Source organism: Oryza glaberrima, chromosome 6, assembly GCF_000147395.1.
Source record: "Oryza glaberrima chromosome 6, OglaRS2, whole genome shotgun sequence".
Lineage (NCBI taxonomy): Eukaryota > Viridiplantae > Streptophyta > Magnoliopsida > Poales > Poaceae > Oryza > Oryza glaberrima.
In genome coordinates, this window is record NC_068331.1 from 11,881,128 (window position 1) to 11,904,473 (window position 23,346).

At 39.0% G+C, this 23,346-nt stretch overlaps 2 protein-coding genes across 2 annotated transcripts; one reads left to right on the forward strand and one right to left on the reverse strand.

Moving 5' to 3' along the window:
- Positions 1–6,864: 6,864 nt before the first annotated feature.
- On the forward strand, positions 6,865–8,758 carry LOC127775588 (indole-2-monooxygenase-like). Its single transcript, XM_052301847.1, has one exon. It carries the CDS (start codon positions 6,982–6,984, stop codon positions 8,614–8,616), a length of 1,635 nt encoding a protein of 544 aa, XP_052157807.1. The 5' UTR covers positions 6,865–6,981; the 3' UTR covers positions 8,617–8,758.
- Positions 8,759–13,969: 5,211 nt separating this feature from the next.
- LOC127775589 (AT-hook motif nuclear-localized protein 10-like) lies at positions 13,970–19,505 on the reverse strand. Its single transcript, XM_052301848.1, has 5 exons — positions 18,393–19,505; positions 17,188–17,240; positions 15,890–16,021; positions 14,818–14,979; positions 13,970–14,517 (listed from the first exon to the last, which is right to left on the reverse strand). Exons 1-5 carry the CDS (start codon positions 18,970–18,972, stop codon positions 14,311–14,313), a joined length of 1,134 nt encoding a protein of 377 aa, XP_052157808.1. The 5' UTR covers positions 18,973–19,505; the 3' UTR covers positions 13,970–14,310.
- Between the last annotated feature and the right edge of the window lie 3,841 nt (positions 19,506–23,346).

The window sequence follows — 23,346 nt, forward strand, 5'->3', positions numbered from 1 at the left end:
ATGGCAATCGGATGGTTGAGATTGCGTGTGTCTGTCAGATGCGTCTGCTGTGTCAGGAATCAAGACCACCACTACGGATTTTTTAAGTAATATATATATATATATATATATATATATATATATATATATATATATATATATATATATATATATATATATATATATATATATATATATATATATATAAAACTAATGACTCCCGCCGTATGAAAGCAATACTCTAACCACTTAGTTAAGTAGGCAAATTATCACCACAAAGGAAGACCTTTTACTTCGATCGATTATAAATCGAATCCTTTTTATAAGCAAATACCGCTTCGTTATTGGCATGTTATTATAGTAAACAGATCAAAGGATATCCTCTACTATTAGAGAATATTCATCTTGACAAGAAATTCTCTATATATTAAGGTATCTCTGACAAGGGCTATAACTCAGTTCGGTAGAGCAACTCGTTTACACGTGCGCCAATGCTTTTCAAGGGAGCTTATTATGCAATGAACATAGTGGATCTTCTTGCAAAATCAATGTCTTACTTCATGGATTCGAGAGAATAGGAGAACAGTCGCCTGACAAATAGTTGGTTCAGTCCGATTCAGGTACCAATCCAGGTGCCTAAACAAATAGAACCTTTATTGATTTGCTAGTTGATAAGGTAAATATCCAGCCCACTAAATGCTAGGCTTAATGAGGATAAGGGCCTCCAAAAAAATTCTTTTCCTTCTATGAACTTTAAGGTGTATGAAGTCTCATAGTCAACTCTTGTAGCGGAACGATAGAGACTCTATTTCACTTAGGTTGATTTAATTTAGGCTGGAGGCAGACCTAAGTCAAGGTAATCCTCCTTTGAAACACTTTGGTATTGCTCTTAGATAGATCATAATACAAATAATCAATCAGAGCGCAGGGAGCCATCTCATTATCTTTCCGTAAAGAAAAACTATGGTGGACTAACTGATCTTTCTATCAGTTGATAAAAGAGCCCAATGCAAAAAAATGCATGTTGGGTCTTTGAAACAGTTCGAATCATTTCGATAATAATCCGTTTGGTCTGTTTTACCGAGAAGGTCTACGGTTCGAATCCGTATAGCCCTAATTTGTCCTTTTTTAGATTTTAGGAGAGATATCCTACGTTTCCTTTAGTACATTTTTCATTTCCCTATTAGTACTTGTTTATAGACTGGACAGGCGCCTGCGCCATAAAATAGAGATAAAAGGATTACCAGAGGCTCATTCATCGAAAATTATAGAGACAGGAAAAGAAAAATGAATTTCTATCAAATCAACTGCAAGATGTTCTCCATCTTGCGAATTTCTACTTTGTTTGAAGTATATTACTTTGCTTATCTATATCTATAGATTACCTAAATCTAAATCGATCTACGTTCTGAAATAGAGTTCTTTATTTTTATAGAATTACTCCTCATTAGGCTGCATACATTAGTCATCCTATCTTAATTAGGCTCTAATTCGTAGTATTTTCGTTTTTATTCCTTTTTCTAGAGATTCTAGAGAAAATGAGACAAAGTGAAGCGAGAGAGTTTTGTTTCTATAAGAATTATGTCTCCACCATACCTAAATAGAAAGGAATCAAAAAGAAAGGGAGTCGGGATTCCATTGGATGAATCTTTAAAGAAGACGTGGCAAAGAGGAAACAAAGGCTAAACTAAGCCCTTTGGTTTGAGAAAAACCGATCCTTGTTTCACCGAGGAAAAGAGAGAAATTCTGTATAAATTGACAATGCTGACTTGAATTGACTAATTCAGTTCCGCCTATTCCACATTAATGGGAGTACATTTATGTTTCTGCTTCACGAATATGATATTTTTTGGGCATTTCTAATAATAGCAAGCCTTATTCCTATTTTTTAGCATTTTGGATTTCAGCACTTTTAGCTCCGGTTCGTGAAGGACCAGAGAAGCTTTCTAGTTATGAATCGGGTATAGAACCCATGGGGGGGGGGCTTGGTTACAATTCCGAATACACTATTACATGTTTGCGCTAGTTTTTGTTGTTTTTGATGTGGAAACGGTCTTTCTCTACCCTTGGGCAATGAGTTTCGACGTATTGGGTATATCCGTTTTTATCGAAGCTTTCATTTTCGTGCTTATCCTAGTTGTTGGTTTAGTTTATGCATGGCGAAAAGGAGCCTTGGAATGGTCTTAACTGAATATTCAGACAAAAAAAAAGAAGGAAAAGATTCCATTAAGACAGTTATGAGTTTGATTGAGTTTCCCCTACTTGACCAAACAAGTTCCAATTCCGTTATTTCAACTACACTAAAAGATCTTTCGAATTGGTCAAGACTCTCTAGTTTATGGCCCCTTCTATATGGTACCAGTTGTTGTTTCATTGAATTTGCTTCATTAATAGGCTCACGATTCGACTTTGATCGTTATGGATTGGTACCAAGATCAAGTCCTAGGCAAGCGGACCTAATTTTAACAGCCGGTACAGTAACAATGAAAATGGCTCCCTCTTTAGTGAGATTATATGAGCAAATGCCTGAACCAAAATACGTCATTGCTATGGGAGCTTATACTATTACTGGTGGAATGTTCAGTACGGATTCCTATAGTACTATTCGGGGAGTTGATAAGTTAATTCCTGTGGACGTCTAATTGCCAGGTTGCCCACCTAAACCAGAGGCTGTTATAGATGCCCTAACAAAACTTCATAAGATATCGCGAGAAATAGTTGAGGATCGAACTCTATCTCAAAAGAAAAATCGATGTTTTACTACCAGCCACAAGCTTTATGTTCGGCACAGTACTAATACTGGAACTTATGAGCAAGAATTGCTCTATCAATCATCATCTACTTTAGACATATCTTCTGAAACTTTTTTCAAATCCAAAAGTCCAGTATCTTCCTACAAATTAGTGAATTAGGAGGAGCTCTTTGTGCCGAAAAAGAAAGAGTAGGGCAATATTTCAAACTTGCATTCGAACTACGAAATATTTATACAAAGGAGGAGAGATCAAGATAATGCAGCATGGTTGGTTATCTAATTGGCTAGTCAAACATGAGGTGGTTCATAGATCTTTGGGCTTCGATCATCGAGGAATAGAGACTTTGCAAATAAAAGCAGAGGATTGGGATTCCATTGCTGTCATTTTATATGTATATGGTTACAATTATTTACGTTCCCAATGTGCTTATGACGTTGCACCCGGTGGATCTTTAGCTAGCGTGTATCATCTTATGAGAATACAGTATGGTATAGATAACCCAGAAGAAGTATGCATAAAAGTCTTTGCCCAAAAGGATAATCCTAGAATCCCATCTGTCTTCTGGATTTGGAGAAGTTCCGATTTTCAAGAACGCGAATCTTTTGATATGGTGGAAATCTCTTATGATAATCATCCACGCCTTAAACGTATCCTAATGCATGAAAGTTGGATATATATATATATATATATATATATATATATATATATATATATATATATATATATATATATATATATGTGTGTGTGTGTGTGTGTGTGGGCGCGCGCGCGCACGTACGTACGTATGTAGCAATAATTTGATAATGTTAAGAAAAATGACTTGACCAGCCCAAAGTATAACCGAGCATAGTAGAAAAAATAGTATATATAAGGTAGAACTTGGTAACTGTTAGTTGTTCTGTTTAGTATGCATGCACACAATCAGAGCTATTTTATCGAATCCTTAATTTGTTTGCACATTGCCTTCGGGCTGCCTGTAATCAGCGCTAGCGCTATTTTGTCATGTCCATTGCTATGGGTTGGTGCGTACTTTGTGTTTTCTAAATTACTACCCAACATCCAAAAAACTATTTTTATGTAGGCTAGAAAAGATTATGTACAAAACTGAACCATTAAGGCGAGTGTTAAAAATAAATGATGATGTGGCCTTTTTATAACAACTAGATAAGATATGAACGGCCAGATTGTGTCCACGCGTGGGGTTGAACGGCTCTTATTCAGTGGACTCGATCGGAAATATCAAAATAAGGAGGGGTTTTCTGCAAAAATTGATGAGTGGATCGGCTGGGCTCTCAGCTAATCTAACGATTAGTAATTTTTTTTTATCTATTATGACGTGTCGACATCGCATTGGGCGCTGGCCTCCCAAATTGCTCGGAGAGCAGCACCAGCACCTTTAAGATATCTAATATAACTTCATAATGTGGGTTCTAACTATATTTCACTAATCATATTAGCATTGTCTAAGGTGATTTAGTATTTCAATATACACTTTAATTAATTGGTTTTTAAGAACCGGTTGAATGGATGCTAAGTAGGTTTCTTCTGAAAAAGATGAACCATTGTTTGTGATTAGTATTTAAGTACGCACATTAATTAATTGGTTTTTAAGAACCAGTTAAATTGATGCTAATAAAATTTCTACTGAAAAATTAACCACTGTATTGTTCCACATGGATCAATGGATGACTACTATTTATAACAAGAATTTCGAGTTCATAGATTTAAAGTTGAGCCTTCATCTTAGTTGCTTAAAAAGGCATACCGAAAGGTGTGTTAGTGTAGTTTGTATGAATGGTGATGCGTGTAATAATAACCCGTGTAACAGATGGTTTACTGACTCTAACTGAGAAGGAAGATTTAGCCATCAATTAAATAGGGACGTGATTATACAGTCAGTGGTCTAAACTAGCTACAACTCCATCTATGATAGACACTATCCACCTATACTTCAAATACAATTTTCTCTTAAATTACTTATCCGACCTACGATCCGATTACATTGTTGTGTTTATAATAATTAAATCTTTATAACAAGATATTACATGATTATATTTTGATGAAAAAAATATAAATTACTTTTATAATATATCTAAATTACTTTTAGATTTCACTAAATTACTTCTTAGACATATAAAAGTAATTCAATAAAGCCTAAAAGTAATTTACATATATTATAGAAGTAACTTATAACAAAAAAGAAAGTAACTTTAATGAATGCGTAACACCTACCACTTTCATCCTCATTATTTCAAATAAAATATTCTCTTAAATTACTTATCTGATCTACGATCCGATTACACCGTTGTGTTCGTTGCAATTAAATCTATACAGCAAGATCTTACATGATTATATTATGATAAAAAATTATGTTTGTAAATTACTTTTGTTATATACATAAGTTACTTTTATCATATATATAAGTTATTTTTAGATTTGATTAAATTACTTTCACACATTCATAATGCTCTGAGGTGATTACTTTCATTACTATTTTTAGTCAATTCCATAATTTCTGCGGTTTAATTTAATTTCTAGATAGAGCCATATTTTTTTTATCTCTATAACAGATTTACTTCAAATGTCACGCCAAAGTCACCTTCTTTTTTTTCTAAGCTACTTCTATAATATATATTAATTACTTTAAAACTTCATTGAATTTACTTTTATATGTTTAAGAAGTAACTCAGTGAAATCTAAAAGTAATTTAGATATATTATAAAAGTAATTTGTTATTTTCTATCAAAATATAATCATGTGAGATATTGTTGTAAAGATTTAATTGTTACGAACACAACGGTGTAATCGGATTGTAATTTGGATGAGTAACTTAAAAGAAAATTTTATTTAAAACATAGATGGTAGGAATATTTTTTTTCTACTTGCTTGATCATATAGTAAAGTAAGATTCTTCAACACACATGTCTGTACAATGGCTATCGTATGTGGACGATGGCTGATAGGGTCGCTCGTTATGACTAAATCAAGAGAGCTCTCGATTTAAATTTTGCGATTAAATATATATTATCATCATAACCATAAATAAAATTAAGCGTTTGGTTTGAATAAATTATTTTATATGAGTTCGCGTTAAATGTATGTTTGAACCCATCTTGGACTCTCAATAATGTAGCACTTCATTAATATAATCAATAATTCAGAATGAATAATTTTCTTTCAGTATACTTTAAATATTTCCCTAATTTAGAAATAGTTTAGGATTAGTAAATATGGAGTCGTTATATCTATCATGGAGTCTGAATTTAGCTTTTTTTTTATTAATTTGGTGCTAAACTTTGATATTAATAATTAGCAAGGTGTACCTGAGGTGGACTCTTCTTTCAATTCAAGCCATGGTGTTTCAAAAATAACCAACTTATTTAGTATAGAAATATATATATATCTATAATAGCAATAATAATATAGAGCCCATGCGTTGTTGACGGCTAGTCAGAATAATCCATCAAGAGTACCAAACGGGCTAGGCAGCCAGACACAAAAAGAGCTGTTACGACATCAACATACTACCAAGCAGGAGATGGGCCAAGGGTTACGACATCAACCTCCTATCATATAAGTTGGGGCCGCCAAAAAGGTTTATTTATTAGCACTCCCCCCAATTCTAAATATAAGGATTTTTAGGGTTAGACACAAGTATTAAGAAAGTAGGTAAAATTAATTAGGAGAAGGTTGTGATTAATTGAGAAGTGGAGGTAGGCGAGAAAATTGAATGGTGAAGGGTTGTAATTTGTTGAGAAGATAATTTTGGTGAAGAAGTTGTTATATTTCAGGAAAGAGTGAGTAAGTTTTTCAGGGGTCTATTTCTAAAATAATTTTTTACAAGGAACAAAAATTGAAAAAAAATCCAGCCATGGGTGCTACGAACGGTCCAAGAGATAAAAGAGCAGATGGCATGTCAATGTCAGTGTTTCCCTGCAAAACAAGTTTCACGTTCCTTTTTTTTTAAAAAAAAACAGAAGTTTCAGTGCCACCCAGAACAAAATTATGTATATAGGGCATCGTATCTTCGAAACAAAACCATACTTTAACAGAGGAGTACGTCGGTCATTTTTACTTTAATTAAGTACAGGACACGTCAGTCGATCCCCACAGTCTTCTTCCTCTATAGATCAATAATGAAACCACCCACAAGGAATGCTCCCACTCAAAATTCATTCCTCGATTCATCTACCTAGCTAGCTTGCTTGCTCTTCGAAGGCCACTAATTGCGCAGGCGCAGCAATATTGAATGGCCCAAATGCTAGCAGCCTTCCTCCTTGATGGCCTGATCAGCCATGAGCACGGCCACGAATCGCTGGGAGCTCCTCCACAGGCCGGCACCATGGCGTGGTACTCTCTCGTGCTCATGACGTCCTTGTTGTTCCCACTCCTTGTCCTACTTGTTATGCGCTGCTATGTCACAAGGTCCGGCGCCAAGCTACTCGACAAGCTCCCCTCGGTACCTGGCAGGCTTCCGGTGATCGGTCACCTGCACCTCATCGGCTCCTTGCCCCACATCTCCCTCCGCGACCTTGCCACTAAGCATAGCCCTGACATGATGCTCCTCCACCTTGGCGCCGTGCCAACCCTAGTGGTGTCATCCTCTCGTGTGGCACAATCCATCCTACGCACGCACGATGACATATTCGCATCACGGCCCTACTCTCCTATAGCCAACATCCTCTTTTACGGTGCAACAGATGTCGGCTTCTCCCCGTACAACGAGTATTGGCGGCAAATCAAGAAGATCACCACCACACATCTCTTGACTGTGAAGAAGGTGCGCTCCTATGTGTCGGCACGACAACGGGAGGTGAGGATAGTAATGGCCAGGATCACTGAGGCGGGGTCCAAACATGTGGTAGTGGACCTGACCGAGATGTTAAGTTGCTACTCCAATAACATAGTGTGTCACGCAGTGTGTGGCAAGTTCTCCCAGAAAGAAGGTTGGGATCAACTACTCCGGGAGCTGGTCAAGGTAAACACATCGCTACTTGGTGGCTTCAACATCGAGGACTACTTTCCTAGCTTTACAAGGCTGGCCGCAGTTAGGAGATTGCTACTGTCATGCGCCAAGGCACACAACATCAACAAGAGATGGGACCAGCTGCTAGAAAAGCTCATTGACGACCATACTACCAAGCATATCAGGTCTTCCTCGATGCTCAACCACTACGATGAGGAAGCAGGTTTCATCGATGTCCTACTCTCTATTCAGCACGAGTATGGCCTAACTAAAGATAACATCAAGGCAAACTTGGCAGCCATGCTCATGGCTGGCACGGACACGTCATTCATCGAGCTAGAATACGCCATGGCTGAGCTGATGCAGAAGCCCCATGTAATGGGAAAGCTGCAGGCCGAGGTGAGAAGAGTGATGCCAAAGGGGCAAGACATAGTTACTGAAGAGCAACTAGGTTGTATGCCCTACCTAAAGGCGGTCATCAAGGAGACACTTCGGCTACACCCTCCAGCACCACTTCTAATGCCGCATCTTTCCATGTCTGATTGTAATATCAATGGCTACACAATACCCTCCGGTACTCGTGTCATAGTCAATGTATGGGCTTTGGCCAGGGACTCAAACTATTGGGAGAACGCCAACGAGTTCATACCGGAGCGATTCATCGTTAACACATCAGGTGACTACAACGGGAACAATTTCCATTTCTTGCCATTCGGGAGCGGGCGGAGGATCTGCCCAGGTATAAACTTTGCAATTGCCACCATCGAGATCATGCTAGCAAATTTGGTGTACCGCTTTGACTGGGAGCTACCAGCAGATCAGGCGGCGAAGGGAGGTATTGATATGACCGAGACGTTCGGGGTGGCTGTGCACCGCAAGGAGAAGCTCCTCCTTATCCCACATCTCCATTTGAGATGATTAATTAACGTAATTGGATCTAAGTTTCTACATATGTTGTCTTATTAGTCAATGACTTAATATTGTATGATTATCGCATTTTGTAAATATGCTTGTGCTGAGTGGTGAGCTTGTTGCAACTAGTAATTAGTTGTAAAATAAAAATGTGAAATGTGGAACACCAAGATTTCAAATACCCAAAATTAGCTCAAATTTTAGTATTGGTTAGCATTTGCTCCTTACTGAACGATCTCATGCACGCAGTTGAAAACTAACTGCACATGCCTCCAAAACGAATCGCAGGAGGTGATTGTGCGCAGCAGGGGGCTCATGACCATGACGTACATATGTCCTCTCTGTTGAGAACAGGACAGAGAAAGTGACACGATAATACGATGTTGATGAAGGGACCAACAGTGTGGGCAAAATGTACTTTTTCATGGCCCGCATAAAAATTTACAGCAAATTAAACTCATATCAAAGTCACGAAGAAATTAATGACTAGTGATGTTGTCTATCAAAAATAAAATTTATGTCCAATGGAACTTATGAAACTCATATCAGATACTCGTATAATATCAGTGATCACCATATTGGTTTTGTGACAGGTGAAAAGAAGAGAAATTTTACGATTCCAGGTATCTATATTTTACATTAAAATTTTTGGTAGCTCGATGACTTGGTACATGGATATACCAAATTTTACGTTAAAAAATATGATACATTTTAATACCTTCTCAAAGATGGTAAAATAATTACCGAAAAGAAACTTTTTGTGCTGCAACTTCTGTCCTCATGATTTCTAGACTTTAATTCCTGTTATTTTACTAATGAATTATATTATTCAGAACCAAACTCAGTCAATGATCCACAATTATTATTTTTTTTAAAAAAAATGCACACGTCGATGCACAAAGCAAACTGAAGAAAGACACGTCTTTATTTTTTATATAAAAAAGTTAAATACATCAGTGTTATCACAACTTGCAAGGTGGGTGCGATTTAGTCACTCGTGTTTTGCAAAATGCTCAAATGAGACATTCATCTTGTTTCAATGGTGCAAATCTAATCAAATACATGTTACATGGACTACTTGTTTTCAAATTGAAAGCCGTACTGACCTAACATAATCCATTTCTTAACCATGTGGACAAGGCAAGAAATAAAAATACAAATCAAAGCTTATATTTTTTATGTATGCGACTACTTGAATGTTTCATGTCATAAAGTGCTTGGTAATCAACAACAAAATTTATCTTCAGCTGGATTTTACTACTAGCAGTATTACACATTGGCTTATTTATGGATCATGTATGACAATATTTGTGAAAGAAATTAACCTTATGAAAACATCCCACATGATATTTGCACCCTAAAATGAGTGACTTGTTTGAGCATGTATTTTACAGTATGGGTAACTAAATTGCACCCACTTCACAAGTTATGATACTGTCGGTGTATTTTACTCAAAAAACAATCATGAGGGCAGCATTGCAGTTTAATCTGAGTAGAAATTCTCTTATAGAGACTTTCACAGCCGGCGGGGTTAAAAACTGAAATACCATAAATATATTATGGGTTTAGGGCAAAGACGCAGCAAGAATTTTTCTTTTCAGTGCAGAGAGTAAATTAAGTTTCAGACTTGCAGCAATTATATATACACATTACTTGCATAATTATTCGAGTACGGATTTTAGTTTATTCTTGTCTCATATTAATTATATTATATGGTTAGCTTATCAGAGATATGCAATGGTATTGGCTTAGTGTCTATTTATATAGTTGTTTTATGTCATCTGCAGAGACGTAGAGTAATATTTAGTAATATAAGCGCGATGCTTAAATTATTAGATATCATTAAGTGGTGCTATATGCCACGGATCTATAGAGGTAGGCCGCTGATGGTGACAGCTCAGTACGGGCATTCCTCCACGTGCGTATATAGGGCTAAAAAAGGTTCCTGGTGCTAGTACTCATCTGTATCTTTAACCGGTTGGATAGCCATGACGGATTGTCATAATAAGGAACTCGGTAATCAGGGGTGGTTTCTCGATATACCAAGAGGGTGTAGTTAAGGGGGTATTAGTCACATAGTTGTACAATAGCAAGTGTACACCAAAAGGACTATATACTAGAAGAACAGTAACGATGCTTTTCTTATTTCTTCTCTGCTTAACCTAGACTTATAATTTAGTGGGAGTATTCTAAACTGAATCTTCTATTTGTCAAATCTATCCCTATCCTCAATTGATTAACCCCTGCATAAGACTTTGATTTGCATAAGTGTAATACGAATTTATAACATATTACTCTCTTACCATATCTTCCCTTGGGATTAAATAAATACGATACCTTGAAAATAGTTCTGGGTGAAATGCTACGGCGGTATATCCGTGTGCTTGTGGATTTATTTCTGTAACCCATAAGATAATTGTTCAATATTTCTGGCAACATTGCTTGGGATTAAGTTCCTAGTAATATCATTAAGAAATATCAACAGTTATGAGAGTAGAAAGTTTTAAGATTACCAAATTCTAGTATGTTTGGTTTGTTGCCTCTTGTGTTATGAAAATAGATGGAAATAGAGACATAATTTTTTACATGAAAAAACCACGAAGGCTGATTAATAATAATCACTACTAAGGAGTTGGTTATAAGCACTGAGGAAATAATGATGGGACATTAACCCTTCCCATGTGGCTCTATCTGATCGGGGTGATGTACAATGGAGTTTGAGCCGATGGGCAAGTGATACAGAGCCACCAACAATCTGACAAATGGTCTGAGGTCAGTCTGACTGGAGTTGAGGCTAGTCTAACAGGATCCAAGAGACCAGTCAGATCATAATGCTTGATGTGATAGGCAACGATTAGTTTTCTAACCGTTGTACAAAGGACTAGTCTAACCATCCCACCATGGGCAGTCTGACCAACAATGCACAGAGAGTTGGGACTTCGCCCCAACAGCTAGTTAGGGATGGTTGTCATATTTATACTCCTCCCCTGTAGAAGGAGTTCCTTTTGGCACCATGTATACTTCACTCTCACACCATGAGCACTTAAATTTTCTCTTATTGGTGTTGGAGAGGGATTGAGTCAAGACAACTATATTGTATCATTGCTAGAGCTACTATGGCACTTGATCATTGATACTCTTGGATGTCACCTCCTCCTAGGCCTGGAGGAGTGCAATAACCCCTTTGAGAATATTGTGAACGAGATCCAATTGTGATTGTGAGTGACTCGATATTTGCCATCACCAGAGTGGAGAAAAAACAATCCCTAGTGAGAGACCACTTCAGTGTCGTCTCCCACCTTACCAATATGTTGACGAGGGAATTTTGAGACTTGATAGTGTTGGTATTTCTTATGTTCTCACTAAATGGATATGCAAGCATATGAAATTACTGATATAGCGCTTCAACTCGGAGTATTCAAGAGTATCAAATTTATCCCAAAGGACACACTATGGTGAAAATCTATCTTCCTATTACCTAAACTATCCAAGGGAATCTATGCAAACTAGAGCCATGACTTTATCCAATAAAAAAATATACCAACACTTTTAGAACACATATAGAATAACGCACATGTCTAGATCAAGAAATTGGAGAATACTAGGGGTGTCATGAACGGTGGGAGGTCAAAGAAAGAGAATTGACCTCTAAATACAGTGATCCTATGGTCTAGATACACTCTATCCTTATTGTGGTTGAGCACAACTTTGTCACAAGTTCAGCACAGCTAGAACTAAAATACTAAAGACTTTCTTACTTCGGGCACACAGGGTAGTTTACCACTATCGATGCACTGCTATCTCTAATGCCAACACACTACAGCTTTTCTAGCTATTTTTTCTTGGAAATATAAGACCTACACATCACACCTAAGACTTGCACTAAAATCCTTCCTCTGATTGGAATAAAGAATTCCCGGATTTAGCTACGTGACTAAACCTGAACAAGAAACTCATAGACAACAATGTATGACTTCTAAGCTATACATAAACAACGATCGGTTAAAACATTGATCAGACAAGTATTCCACAAGGAAATAAAAACTAAAAAGTAAATGTTGAAGTACTAGGAACGGATACAAGATAAAATTTATATTGCTCAAAATGTACGAAATTCAGAAAAATACGACATCATTACCGCTCCACTCCACTCCACTCCACTCCTAATGGAACTTTTCCTATCCTCCAAACTAGAGTTGGTGGATCCAACTCAGACTCCTCCACTCTCTACTCAAATGTTAATGAATTAATGAAATGTGTATGAGTGGGATGGACGAGTGAATGCTAAACTACTGAAAATAAACCCTAAGTGAGTGCGGAGGGTATTTGTCGGCTGACCTAGGGGTTGGCCGGCTGTCCACTATGATGGTAGAGATGATGGACGGCTAGGATCACCTCCTGATGACGGTTTTGCCGCCTTAGATGCTGCAAGGTCATACCTATGGTGATGTGACATATGGCTACTCTTGATACAATCATTGCTCACATCATAGGTCAACTGGAAGTCATCAAGATCAAACTGTCCAAGTTCTGAAATCCAATTCGACTACCTGCTACAGTGTTCAATTCAAACGATCGCCAAATATGCGTACGAGCTCCTTTTTGGCCGATGAGTACTTGGTGGAAAACAATTAAAGTCCTCTTTCTAATGTATTTGGCCTCATGTCCAAAATTTATTTCAGTCATCCATAATTAAATAAACAAGTTATTGCACCACCTGTCATGGGCCTTTGGGCTTGTAACTTTGTTTGGGACTCCAAGCATAAGTGGGGTGCACCTCAACCTGGTGGAGCACGACCTTAAGGAACCCTTGGTCATCCTCCCATCTCCTTAAATAGATAGATATCTTTTTAGAGTTTTTTGGGTTTTGTTTAGATTGAAGTTTAGCCATTGCTACTTCACCTTGTAGTTGTGCGTGTTGGCTAGACCACCTAATTACTCGTCTTCGGAACCCCAACTTATTATGTGTAATCAATTCCTATTTACAATATATATTGCTTTTATCTTGTTCTTGTTTCTTCGATTTTCTTGCAGTAATAAAGTTGATCTGCACCAGCAAGATCAACAAACCATAAAGAGGTGTATCAATTGCTAATAAGCAACACAGTAAAATCTTGTACGGTTATAGTTAGATCATCAATGTTTCTCCCAAATTGTAATTATTAACTCAACAAAATCCCGGACCAACCAAAACCAAGTGAAGCTCGGGGGCTGGGTGGGCCATCTCCTTGGAAGGCCGGCAAGTCCACGCCGGCCAGCCCTTGGCAGGCCAGCCGGGATGGAAATGGAATTACAGAATTAGAGCCCAATCCTACGTGTGCATAAGCAACCATGCAGCATTCCCTCACTAAACAAAGAGTAATAAGAACAGGTGTACCTTAAAACAGCACCACACATTTCGACATGGTAACTTAACCACATGACATCCAAGGGTGCATTGAAGCCAACAAATTTTTTTCTCAGCTTTTCCTTTCAAGCTGATTTCTCTGAACACTAGGTGTCTAGGAGCACCTAAACTAAGAGCTGGCATTTTCAGCACCTAAACTTGAGAGATAACAACCTGTCTAATAAACGAAGCGACAGCCGAAACCACCAAATTATGTTTACCTCTTGAGGTCCAATAGCTACAAACCCCAATCCCCTCATCAGAACCACCAATGACTTTAGCTGAAGGCTGAAAGATCATCAGAACCACCAAGCTCATCTCCATGGGAAGTCAGCCAAGGCTTGTTGGTTGCTGGTGTTAAATGAGCCACTTGCACTTTGGTTTAGGGGGCTACCAGGCCCACCTGAGGATCCACTGGGAGTCCCTCTGGATGTTGGAGTGCTCACACCTGGATACGGAGCCCCACTCGGCATGGCCTGTTTGTGCCCCTTCACATCAGCCAGAAAGCTTCCAATGACCACCTGAACACCAAGTACAATGAAACAATCCATTAGACAAACTTTCTTGAAAGCATGAAAGTTTGGTAAGGACAAAGCCAATGTTTGAAAACGTTGCGTTCGACTATGTTTCGTAGAGATAGTACTCTGTTGCATAATGTCATTTGGCAAGTGAGTTATAATTCATGGTTAATCTAATTGACAGCATAGGGCATTCTAGTAGAGAAACAAAAGAGAACAAGATCCAAAACTATTGATGTTTTCATCATATCAACATTAGGGTCAGATAATCAATATCAAGTACTTTCAGTGAAAAGTAGAAACCTGAACAGGTGTAGCTGCATTCAGAGGTCCTGCTACTCCGCCACCTAAAACACGTCCGTCAGGACCAGCAAGTGAAACACTAAGTCCCCCAGCTCGACTGCTCAGGCCAACACTTTCTGACAGCAGATATGAGCCAGACAAAGAAAGAATCTCAAAATGGCCCTGCACGTTGAACGCAAAGAATTATGACATTTTGAAAACTGTATGCAAATTTAGAATTCAAAATTTCAAACAACATTTATTTCAAAAATACTAATTGTATGCTTTGAATGCAATAAGGGTGAAAGGCATAAAGTGGTACTTTTCGTAAATACAACCTCACAATACTTCCGCCATTATAATCTTGAAAGTTTGGCAGGAGCTGAGGTACATCATAGTACAAAAATTGGACTGGTGAAGTCATAGGTTCAAGGTTCACCGGTCAAACCAATGCTTTTTTTTCTAGTCAGACCATATGGTTCAATAATATTGATTCTATGCCGTCTACAGACCATGTCATGTGCAATGGGCCGGAAGGCGGAGGCCCATAGGCAGCCCATATCAATTAAGTTAGAGATAAGATTATTAGTTAAGTTAGAGATAAGATTATATTGAATCCTCACTTAGAGGTCAAGCTATACCATCTATATAAGAATGGGACTGTATCTATTATCATTAAGCAATGAATATCAATTAGTCTAATCTCTTCCTTCCTAGCCGAAATCTGCATCCCTTCTCCAGGGCCGACACCGCCTGGCTATCTTCCCGGCGGTGTTTATCCCGTCATGGCCTCGGGTCATGACAGACCAAGAATGAGCTTAAATTCACTTGGTTTGAACTGGGGGCTGGAACATTCAGATCAGTGGCTCAATACCCCAGCTCGTCATGGCCTCGGGTCATGACAGACCAAGAATGAGCTTAAATTCACTTGGTTTGAACTGGGGGCTGGAACATTCAGGTCACTGGCTCAATACCCCAGCTGCACAGCATACTAAAATATTTCTTCTACTGGTTTGGACAAATCACACTGTAGTGCAATTTATTAAAAAAAAGGGAGAATATAGAAAATTCCTACTGAGAAAATGGATTAAACCTCATAATTTACTGTTGTTGCACCAGAAGAACCTGCTTGACGCAGTGTCATGTTGGATACAGCACCATTAGCTGAGAGAACACAAACAGCCCATCCATTCTTAGTAAAGGACATCACCCTGGACACTACATCCTGAAAATCACAAATCCTCATTAGCAGTTTACCATATGACTACAAGAGAGGTACAAAAGAACTTTGAATAGAACAGCTGAAAAACATGGGAAGGCCAGTCCCAAACAACGAATGTTAGCTACAGCATGTTCCCATATAATTTTATTATGGTTTTACATATTTTCAACTGAAAAAGACTAAAATAAGACATAGGTCATGCATATCTGAATTCAGTTATTTTCTGTGCAGACGAAATTTATAGCAACCCTGTATATATTTATTAAATTATTGAATTATATTAATAAGTACACAGATTCAAAAAAAAAAAAAGAGTTCCAACCAATGTTTGCACATTACTATTGACGGTCCATATGAACTAATAATAAGCATACAATTCAAAGGGACGTGAAACTGGTTCCATATATTCTGTATATTATCACCACAAATTCTTGAAGAATTATCATTCACAAATATGCATTATTTAGGGAATAATTCTTGATGGGAATAGGTCAATCATTTAAGAGAATACATGGACAGATCAAATTTACGCAAATAGAGGTATTCATCTGTTTGCATCTGGCAATTCAATAAAAAAAGCACACAAAAAAAACAAAATTGGCAGCAACAAATACTAAATTGATATCATGAGGCTGAATGAAGAAAATAAAATTTATTATAGCTTGAGTTCAGTTAAAGATTTGAAATGTACAATAATGAAAAATATTCATTTGACTGGTGTGCATTCAAGCAGGGAGCTTGATGAAACAACTAACAAACTAACTTTACACCTAAAGTGTATTGAATAGAGATAGACCGTACTTGTTGCAAAAACTGTTGACAAATGGAAAGTTAATCATCCTAGAGAACTAAGCAAAGCTTCATCACCAGTACACCAAGAAAAAGACAATGTATTAAAAAATTAAAAGAAATTGATATGTAAAGCATGATAGAGAAACAGCAATTACATAATAAGAACAAACTTTGCATCAAAAACTATAAAAAAGGACCTTCATTGGCACAATAAATACTGAGTACAGCTAAAAAATTAAAAACAGAGCATATTGCCTAAAAGGGCATGTACAGATTTTGTAAGTTAGACCACCAAATATGATGATATCTTAATAAAAGAAAATCCTAACACCACAAAAGGGCATCTCTAGGATATGCCTGGGATAGTAACACTGTACCTCTCCAACTTGCACTGTGATGACGCTAGGCTTCAATCCAATCACACTAGATCCTGCAAGAATTCAAAGAAAATTTTCATATTAATGAAGTACAGATAATATTGTAATAAAGATAAACTGATGATTCAAAGCACTCATGAGCATAAGGCACTAGATAGAACTAACACCTTCCAAATGTTTCACAATCTTTGGTATAATTCTTGAAGAAATAGCAACACAGGATTCTAAGAGTAGCCATGCATTAGGAAACTAACTATGAGAGGCAAAAAAACAATTGCAACTATTGTTATTAAAATCCCAGAATCAAATTCAAAAAGGGGTGAATGGCCAGATAATTCCAGCTAAGAAACAATTGCAACTATTGTTACTAAAATTCCCAGAATCAAATTCAAAAAGGGATGAATGGCCAGATAATTCCAGCTAAGGAAAAGGATAACAAATACTCCCTTTTTCAACAAACAATTAATTTTAATGATGGAATTAGAACATCTTTATTGGCAATGTAGATCAACAAAACCCACAAGACAGGGTTTACATAAACACCTATTCCACAGACATCAGAGGATAAATGAGCTAAAACCACAATTACTCATAAGCAAAAATAGAACTAAAGCAGTGTTACTTTTCAGAATGAACTAGCAGGACAGGTTGTTCTCATATCCATAATATGATCACTACTACACCAATTCACCTTGAAGCAGTGATCCTGAATACAGTAGAACAACTGAACACAACCCACGAACTTCCAGTTGGGTTCATCCTCAGAAAGAAACTTCCAGCAACTACTACAAGCGCATAGCAACACCAAGGGCATAAAGGTCATTATCATCATCAGCAGATATTCCATTCCCTCCCCCCACAACTCTAGTCCCCTTCATCCTCATGCCTACATACTCTTATGGCGTGCTGCTGTCTGCTTGTCATCACGACAACAACCAAAAAATACCAGATGCCCTTTTGCCCATACTGGTTGAAGTAGCATTCTCTCACTCCCTCGCAAAATAAACCAATTTAAGAGAGAATTTGATATAACCTAGGATAATGAATCTGAAGAGAAGGTTATGTCAAATCCTCCCTAGATTGGTTTGTTAAACGGAGAGTATACAACTATACATGTATCACAAAGGAATACCATCATATATCCAATATAGTAACACGAGTGAGTAGTTGCTACAACAAACAAGGCACAAGACAAAGCATTATACCTGGAGCTGTTGCCTTCTTGTGCTGAGGCCGCTGCTGCTGTTTGTTGCCGGAGCCCGGCGGCCGGCCCCTCTTCTTGTGAGGTAGCACGCGCCCGGATGCCGGCGGAGCCTGACGTGGCGCCGGCTGGCTCGCCGCGGCGCCTCCGTACGCGGCCAGGCCCGACGAGAAGCCCGGCGGCAGCGTGGGCGTCGCCGGAGACTGGGCGGCGCCGGCGCCGGCGGCGGCCGCAGCCTTTGGCGGCGAGGGTGGCACGACGGCGAGCGGCACGTCCGTGACGGCGTACTTGCGCGGTCGGCCGCGCTTGCGCTTGTGCTGCTCGGCGGACGCGGGCGCACCGCCATTGCCGCGGACGGGCGGCGACGGGGCGGCGACGGCGGCCGGCGTCTGGTACACCGGCGCCGCCGGCGTGTGCTTGTACACCGCGGTGCCGTCGTGGGTGTAGGCGAGGCGCACCGCGGCGGCGGCGCCGTGCGGCGGCTGAGGCTGCAGGGCCCCGCTCTTGCTCATGCCCACGCCGCCGTACGCCGCCGCCTCGCTCGCCGTCGCCGTCGCCGCCGCCGACATGGCCCCTCCTTGCATCCAACAACAGCAGAATTTCTCCGCAAAAATCACCCCCCAAGACCTCGCCCAGCTACCCCCTCCGCGCACAAACGATTCCCACGAACTCGGAAATCAGCGCGGAATTCAACGAGATCAAGAAAGCGCACGGGAGAGTGTACTCCAGCTCAAACACTAGCAAACAACTCCTGCTACAAACTCCCCGATTTTCTCTTTTCTTTTCCCCTTTTTCCTTTTCACAAGATTCGTTTTTTTCTTTTTTACAGTTGCGCGGAAATAAGGGGAAAAGCAAAAAAAAAAACAGAGAGAATTTTCACCGGGAAAATTTTCTCGCTACGAAATACGGCCAAAAAAAATATAAGTACACGGAAAAAATAGAGGAATTTATCGATGGACGAACCAAGCCGCGCTAAAATTCCCCATCTTATTATTCCACCGCCTCCTCACAAACTCCACGGCTCCTCGAAAATTTTCACGACCAAAATTCTCCAAGAAATCTACGACGAAACAAAAAGAGAGACTAGAGAAGAGAGAAAAATTGGATTTACCGGAAAATCAAAAGGTGAATAAAATAGCTTGAACCCTAGAAATTATATATATGGAGAAGAGAGGAGTCGGACTCGGTAGCGGGACACTTTTACACTTTAGTCCCCTTAAAATCCGCGGAATTCTCAGGCGTTACTTGGTGTAGCTAAATTTGGCCGCTCTTTATCCCGTATTTATAATTTCCGCGTAACCGAGGGGTTACTAGAAAATTCAGTTGGTAAGATATTTTTCTCTTTTTCGTCCGCGTTCACATGACCCGGCGAACGAGCTGTTTCCAAATTTATTTTCTCGAGGAAAATTTTGGACGCGTTCACACGAGTCGCGGTGGGACGTAAGCGATTGATTAGCTGTAGCTTTGTCTTGGAGTATTTATTTATTGTTGTTTTTTTAAGTACTAGTAGTACAGAAAATTAATGCAGCGATAAAACTTTTGGGGATTTTCACGTGCCCCGTGCTCGAGGACACCAATTATTCCAGCTTATGGTGGTCCCACTTGTCAGTGAGATGGTGGGAGAGAGAGTGAGGTGTGTGGGGGACCGGTGGGTCCTGCGTGGCTGGGTCAACGTAGGTATCTGACGCACACCCGGTCAAAGCGATGGATAAATGCGGTGGAGGAGAACATGACGGTCTCGTGTGGGTGGACGTTGTAGAGTACTGCTCCGCATAAAATAAATTTACTAAGTTTAAATTGTGTTCTAAAATAAATTGATTCTAACTTTATGAGTATTTAGAAATTTTATTTTTAAATACCCTTTAACTGCTCAACCTCCAATGCTACTTTCTTATTATATGCAGTTGATATTACATTGATAAGGGGTGTGTGTTTTTTTAATCCAAGATCTCACGTTTAATACCCCGACACATACATAATTTTTTCATAAAAATATATTTGTAGGGACGTCTTATCCTTCAAATCTCTTTTCTTAAGGTGTTTTTTTTCTTTTCTCCTGTTTTTTAACATTTTCTTAGGATGATAGGAGTCGTTTTATTTTAGGAAAAAAGTGACTACCCCTGATGTTTTAAATGTATCGTTTCATTCCAGGGCAATTTACTTCCTTGTTACCAAAATAAATTAAGCACTCATATCCTGAAGCAATTTTAGTGGTGAGAGAAAAGGACTACATCCTTAATTAATAGGAAAGTAGTATTTGTTGGGGGAGGTAAGAAGTATTGAAAGGATAAAACATCACGACATATAGACCAAAGGGTAGAAATCAACTTACCTTTAGACAAAGTTGCATCCCTGTGAATCCATATGTTTTAAGGATGGATTAGGTAGAAAAAACGACCAAAGTGTCCACTACCAATAGAAATTAGTACGGCGGGTAGCTAGGTAAGGGACACTGAACGGAACTTCTTGATTTACGAGTCGAGGAGAGGTAAGAGAGTAGGAAAAATCATATATTTGTGACAAAGTTTGGGCTGTAGATATCAACCTATTTACGACAGAATGAGTAAGTTGGATATTTATTGAGTATATAAGAGGAACTTGCACGGGCAATAATGCTACTCTACTTCACATATAATGTGTCTTTAACACATTTTTATAACAAATAATGTGCCTTTAACATATTTTTAACAAAACTGAGACTAGTGGTAAATCACTAAACACAATCAAAAGCTGTGGGCACCAGTATTTGAATTCTGGTGGGTAGTCATGAATCACGAGATCACCGTCATTCATTTTGTATTTTCCGAGCAACGGACCATCACTTATGCTAGTCAGTTTTTGGAGGCTCCTGATCTCACACTATGAAAACAACATCGACAATGACATGTGCAAAAAAATAGTTGAAAACATTGCACGAGTCATAGCTACAAGGGTGTGTGGAGTCATACAACCATAACTCCACATCTACCATTATACCAAAGATGCTTTCTCGCGAAGTTGTGTTGTTTAGATTCCCTGTGAAGAAACTCTCGGTCGTAGTAACATACTCATGGAGTTGATATAAAAGGACTACAATAATGTTGTTATTCTTTTAAGTTGTCCATATACAAAATTAGAGAGTTTTATGAAGAAAGTGTTATCGCAATATTCAATACATGCTTGCAACATCTCAAATGGTTTGCACAACCAAAATTATAAGAAAAAAGAACAAGTTGGTGCAACCACATGAGTAACATGATCTATAACTTGTCGATTGCCACTACCTAAAGAAGGCAATATGCAATGGTTATCAATAGCCAGCTAACCGTCGGCCCCAAATCATCGTTGATTCACTAATCTGTAATGGTTTGTATTACAATTTATATATTTATGTCATTCTAACAATCACGCATCGCAAGTCAAGCAATTACACAGATATGAGAAGATCCATAGGTGCAACCTAAAATAAGCTTAAAAAATTGAAGACTAACAACAAATCACTAACCTCCGTAAATTCTATTGATGGTACACACAACATTCGGACACTAGGATTTCAGTCCTAGTGGTAAAGTCGTGCAATTCATGACACCACCACCGCAACTTCAATATTCTCTCAACATTGGATGCTTTATGAGGAACCAACAACACCCAGTTGGAGTGTTGTGCTAGTTAGTTTTCAGTGGCTATGGTTATGACGTAGATGAAAGCAGTAACTACAAAACGACACATGCAACAGCCAACAACTAAAGAAATAAAAGAATTTATAAAATAGTTGAAAGCATCTCAAGGCAATAGGCATGGAAAAGTGCCCCATCGCTAATAGAAAAGTAGGTGGGTGGGTGGGTTGGTAAGGAATATTGAAGGGGTAAAACTTCTTGATTTAGTATGGGGAGTAAGCAAGAGAGTACTCCCTCCGTCAAAAAATAAGTTGATTTCTAGTTTATCCCAAAATAAACTTATTTCTAGGCTATTACCTATCCCAGATTCCCAGTCTACATTGAGAAATTGTATCTCTTTAATATCCCTTACCTACCCATATACTGTCGCGACCAAGAAAATTTGCATTTTCCCGAACGCTAGTGTATTAATCCCCATCCCAGGAAAAGCCGGGGTACACCACACAAACATAATATAAAAGACACATCTTTATTATATCGATAATATTTACATTATTACAAAGGCGCTTCAGGCCTGACAAACAAAAATAAACAACAGCGGACTAGCGGGCCTACGGCTCCATCTTCACAGGCGCTCAACTGGGGTATAAGCCAGGGCTCCACCTAAGACTTCTTCTCCAAAGCTTCTCTTACTGAAGGGGGGAAAGATAGAGCAAGAATGAGTACAACCACAGTACTCAGCAAGCCACACCGGGAGATGCATGATTAATGCAAGGGGATACAAGGGGTAATAATATAAGGGTTAAGTTTTGCAGTAAACAGCATTTAAAAGTCACTTAGTTGCCCAAAGCTATTTTATAAATACGATCCTAGAGCTACACAGTATTATTAATCAAGGCCGTGAACCCGCACGAACCTGCCTTAACCCAAGGCCTACGATGATTCAGACCGAACTGGCAACCCGACCTGGGTCCCAGCTCGTCCCAAGCCAACCCAGGCCAACCATTCCACATTTTAGTTGTTAAGCAAGTTTTCAGAATTAAACCACTAACTTGGGTACATTGCTAGACTTGCCCATAACCGAGGGCGCGGCTATTCGAATAGATTATACTCTGATCAGAGGTGTACATCTTTACCCACAAGACACATCTTTACTCTGCATTCCACGGCCGTGGAACCCGTCGTAAAGGATGTGACATAACCCCTTTACCCATCCTAGTTGTGACAAAAGCACCGACCCAACCTCGCTTATGGCCGGTAAGATTGAGCCCCTAGCAGCAGGACACCGACCCTGTGCCATGACATCTCGACTACAGAGCCGCAGCCCGTGTAGCCTTCATTTGCCCTAGAGATGTCCATCGA

What these genes read in the sequence shown, in the direction of transcription:
- LOC127775588 (XM_052301847.1), top strand. Translation starts at nt 6,982, where the DNA reads ATGGCCCAAATGCTAGCAGCCTTCCTCCTTGATGGCCTGATCAGCCAT.
- LOC127775589 (XM_052301848.1), bottom strand. Translation starts at nt 18,972, where the DNA reads ATGCAAGGAGGGGCCATGTCGGCGGCGGCGACGGCGACGGCGAGCGAG. An exon ending in CAAGAAGGCAACAGCTCCAG is followed by an intron (nt 17,241 to 18,392) that starts GTATAATGCTTT and finishes GAATTCTTGCAG; the next exon opens with GATCTAGTGTGATTGGATTG. An exon ending in TCACAGTGCAAGTTGGAGAG is followed by an intron (nt 16,022 to 17,187) that starts GTACAGTGTTAC and finishes TGTGATTTTCAG; the next exon opens with GATGTAGTGTCCAGGGTGAT.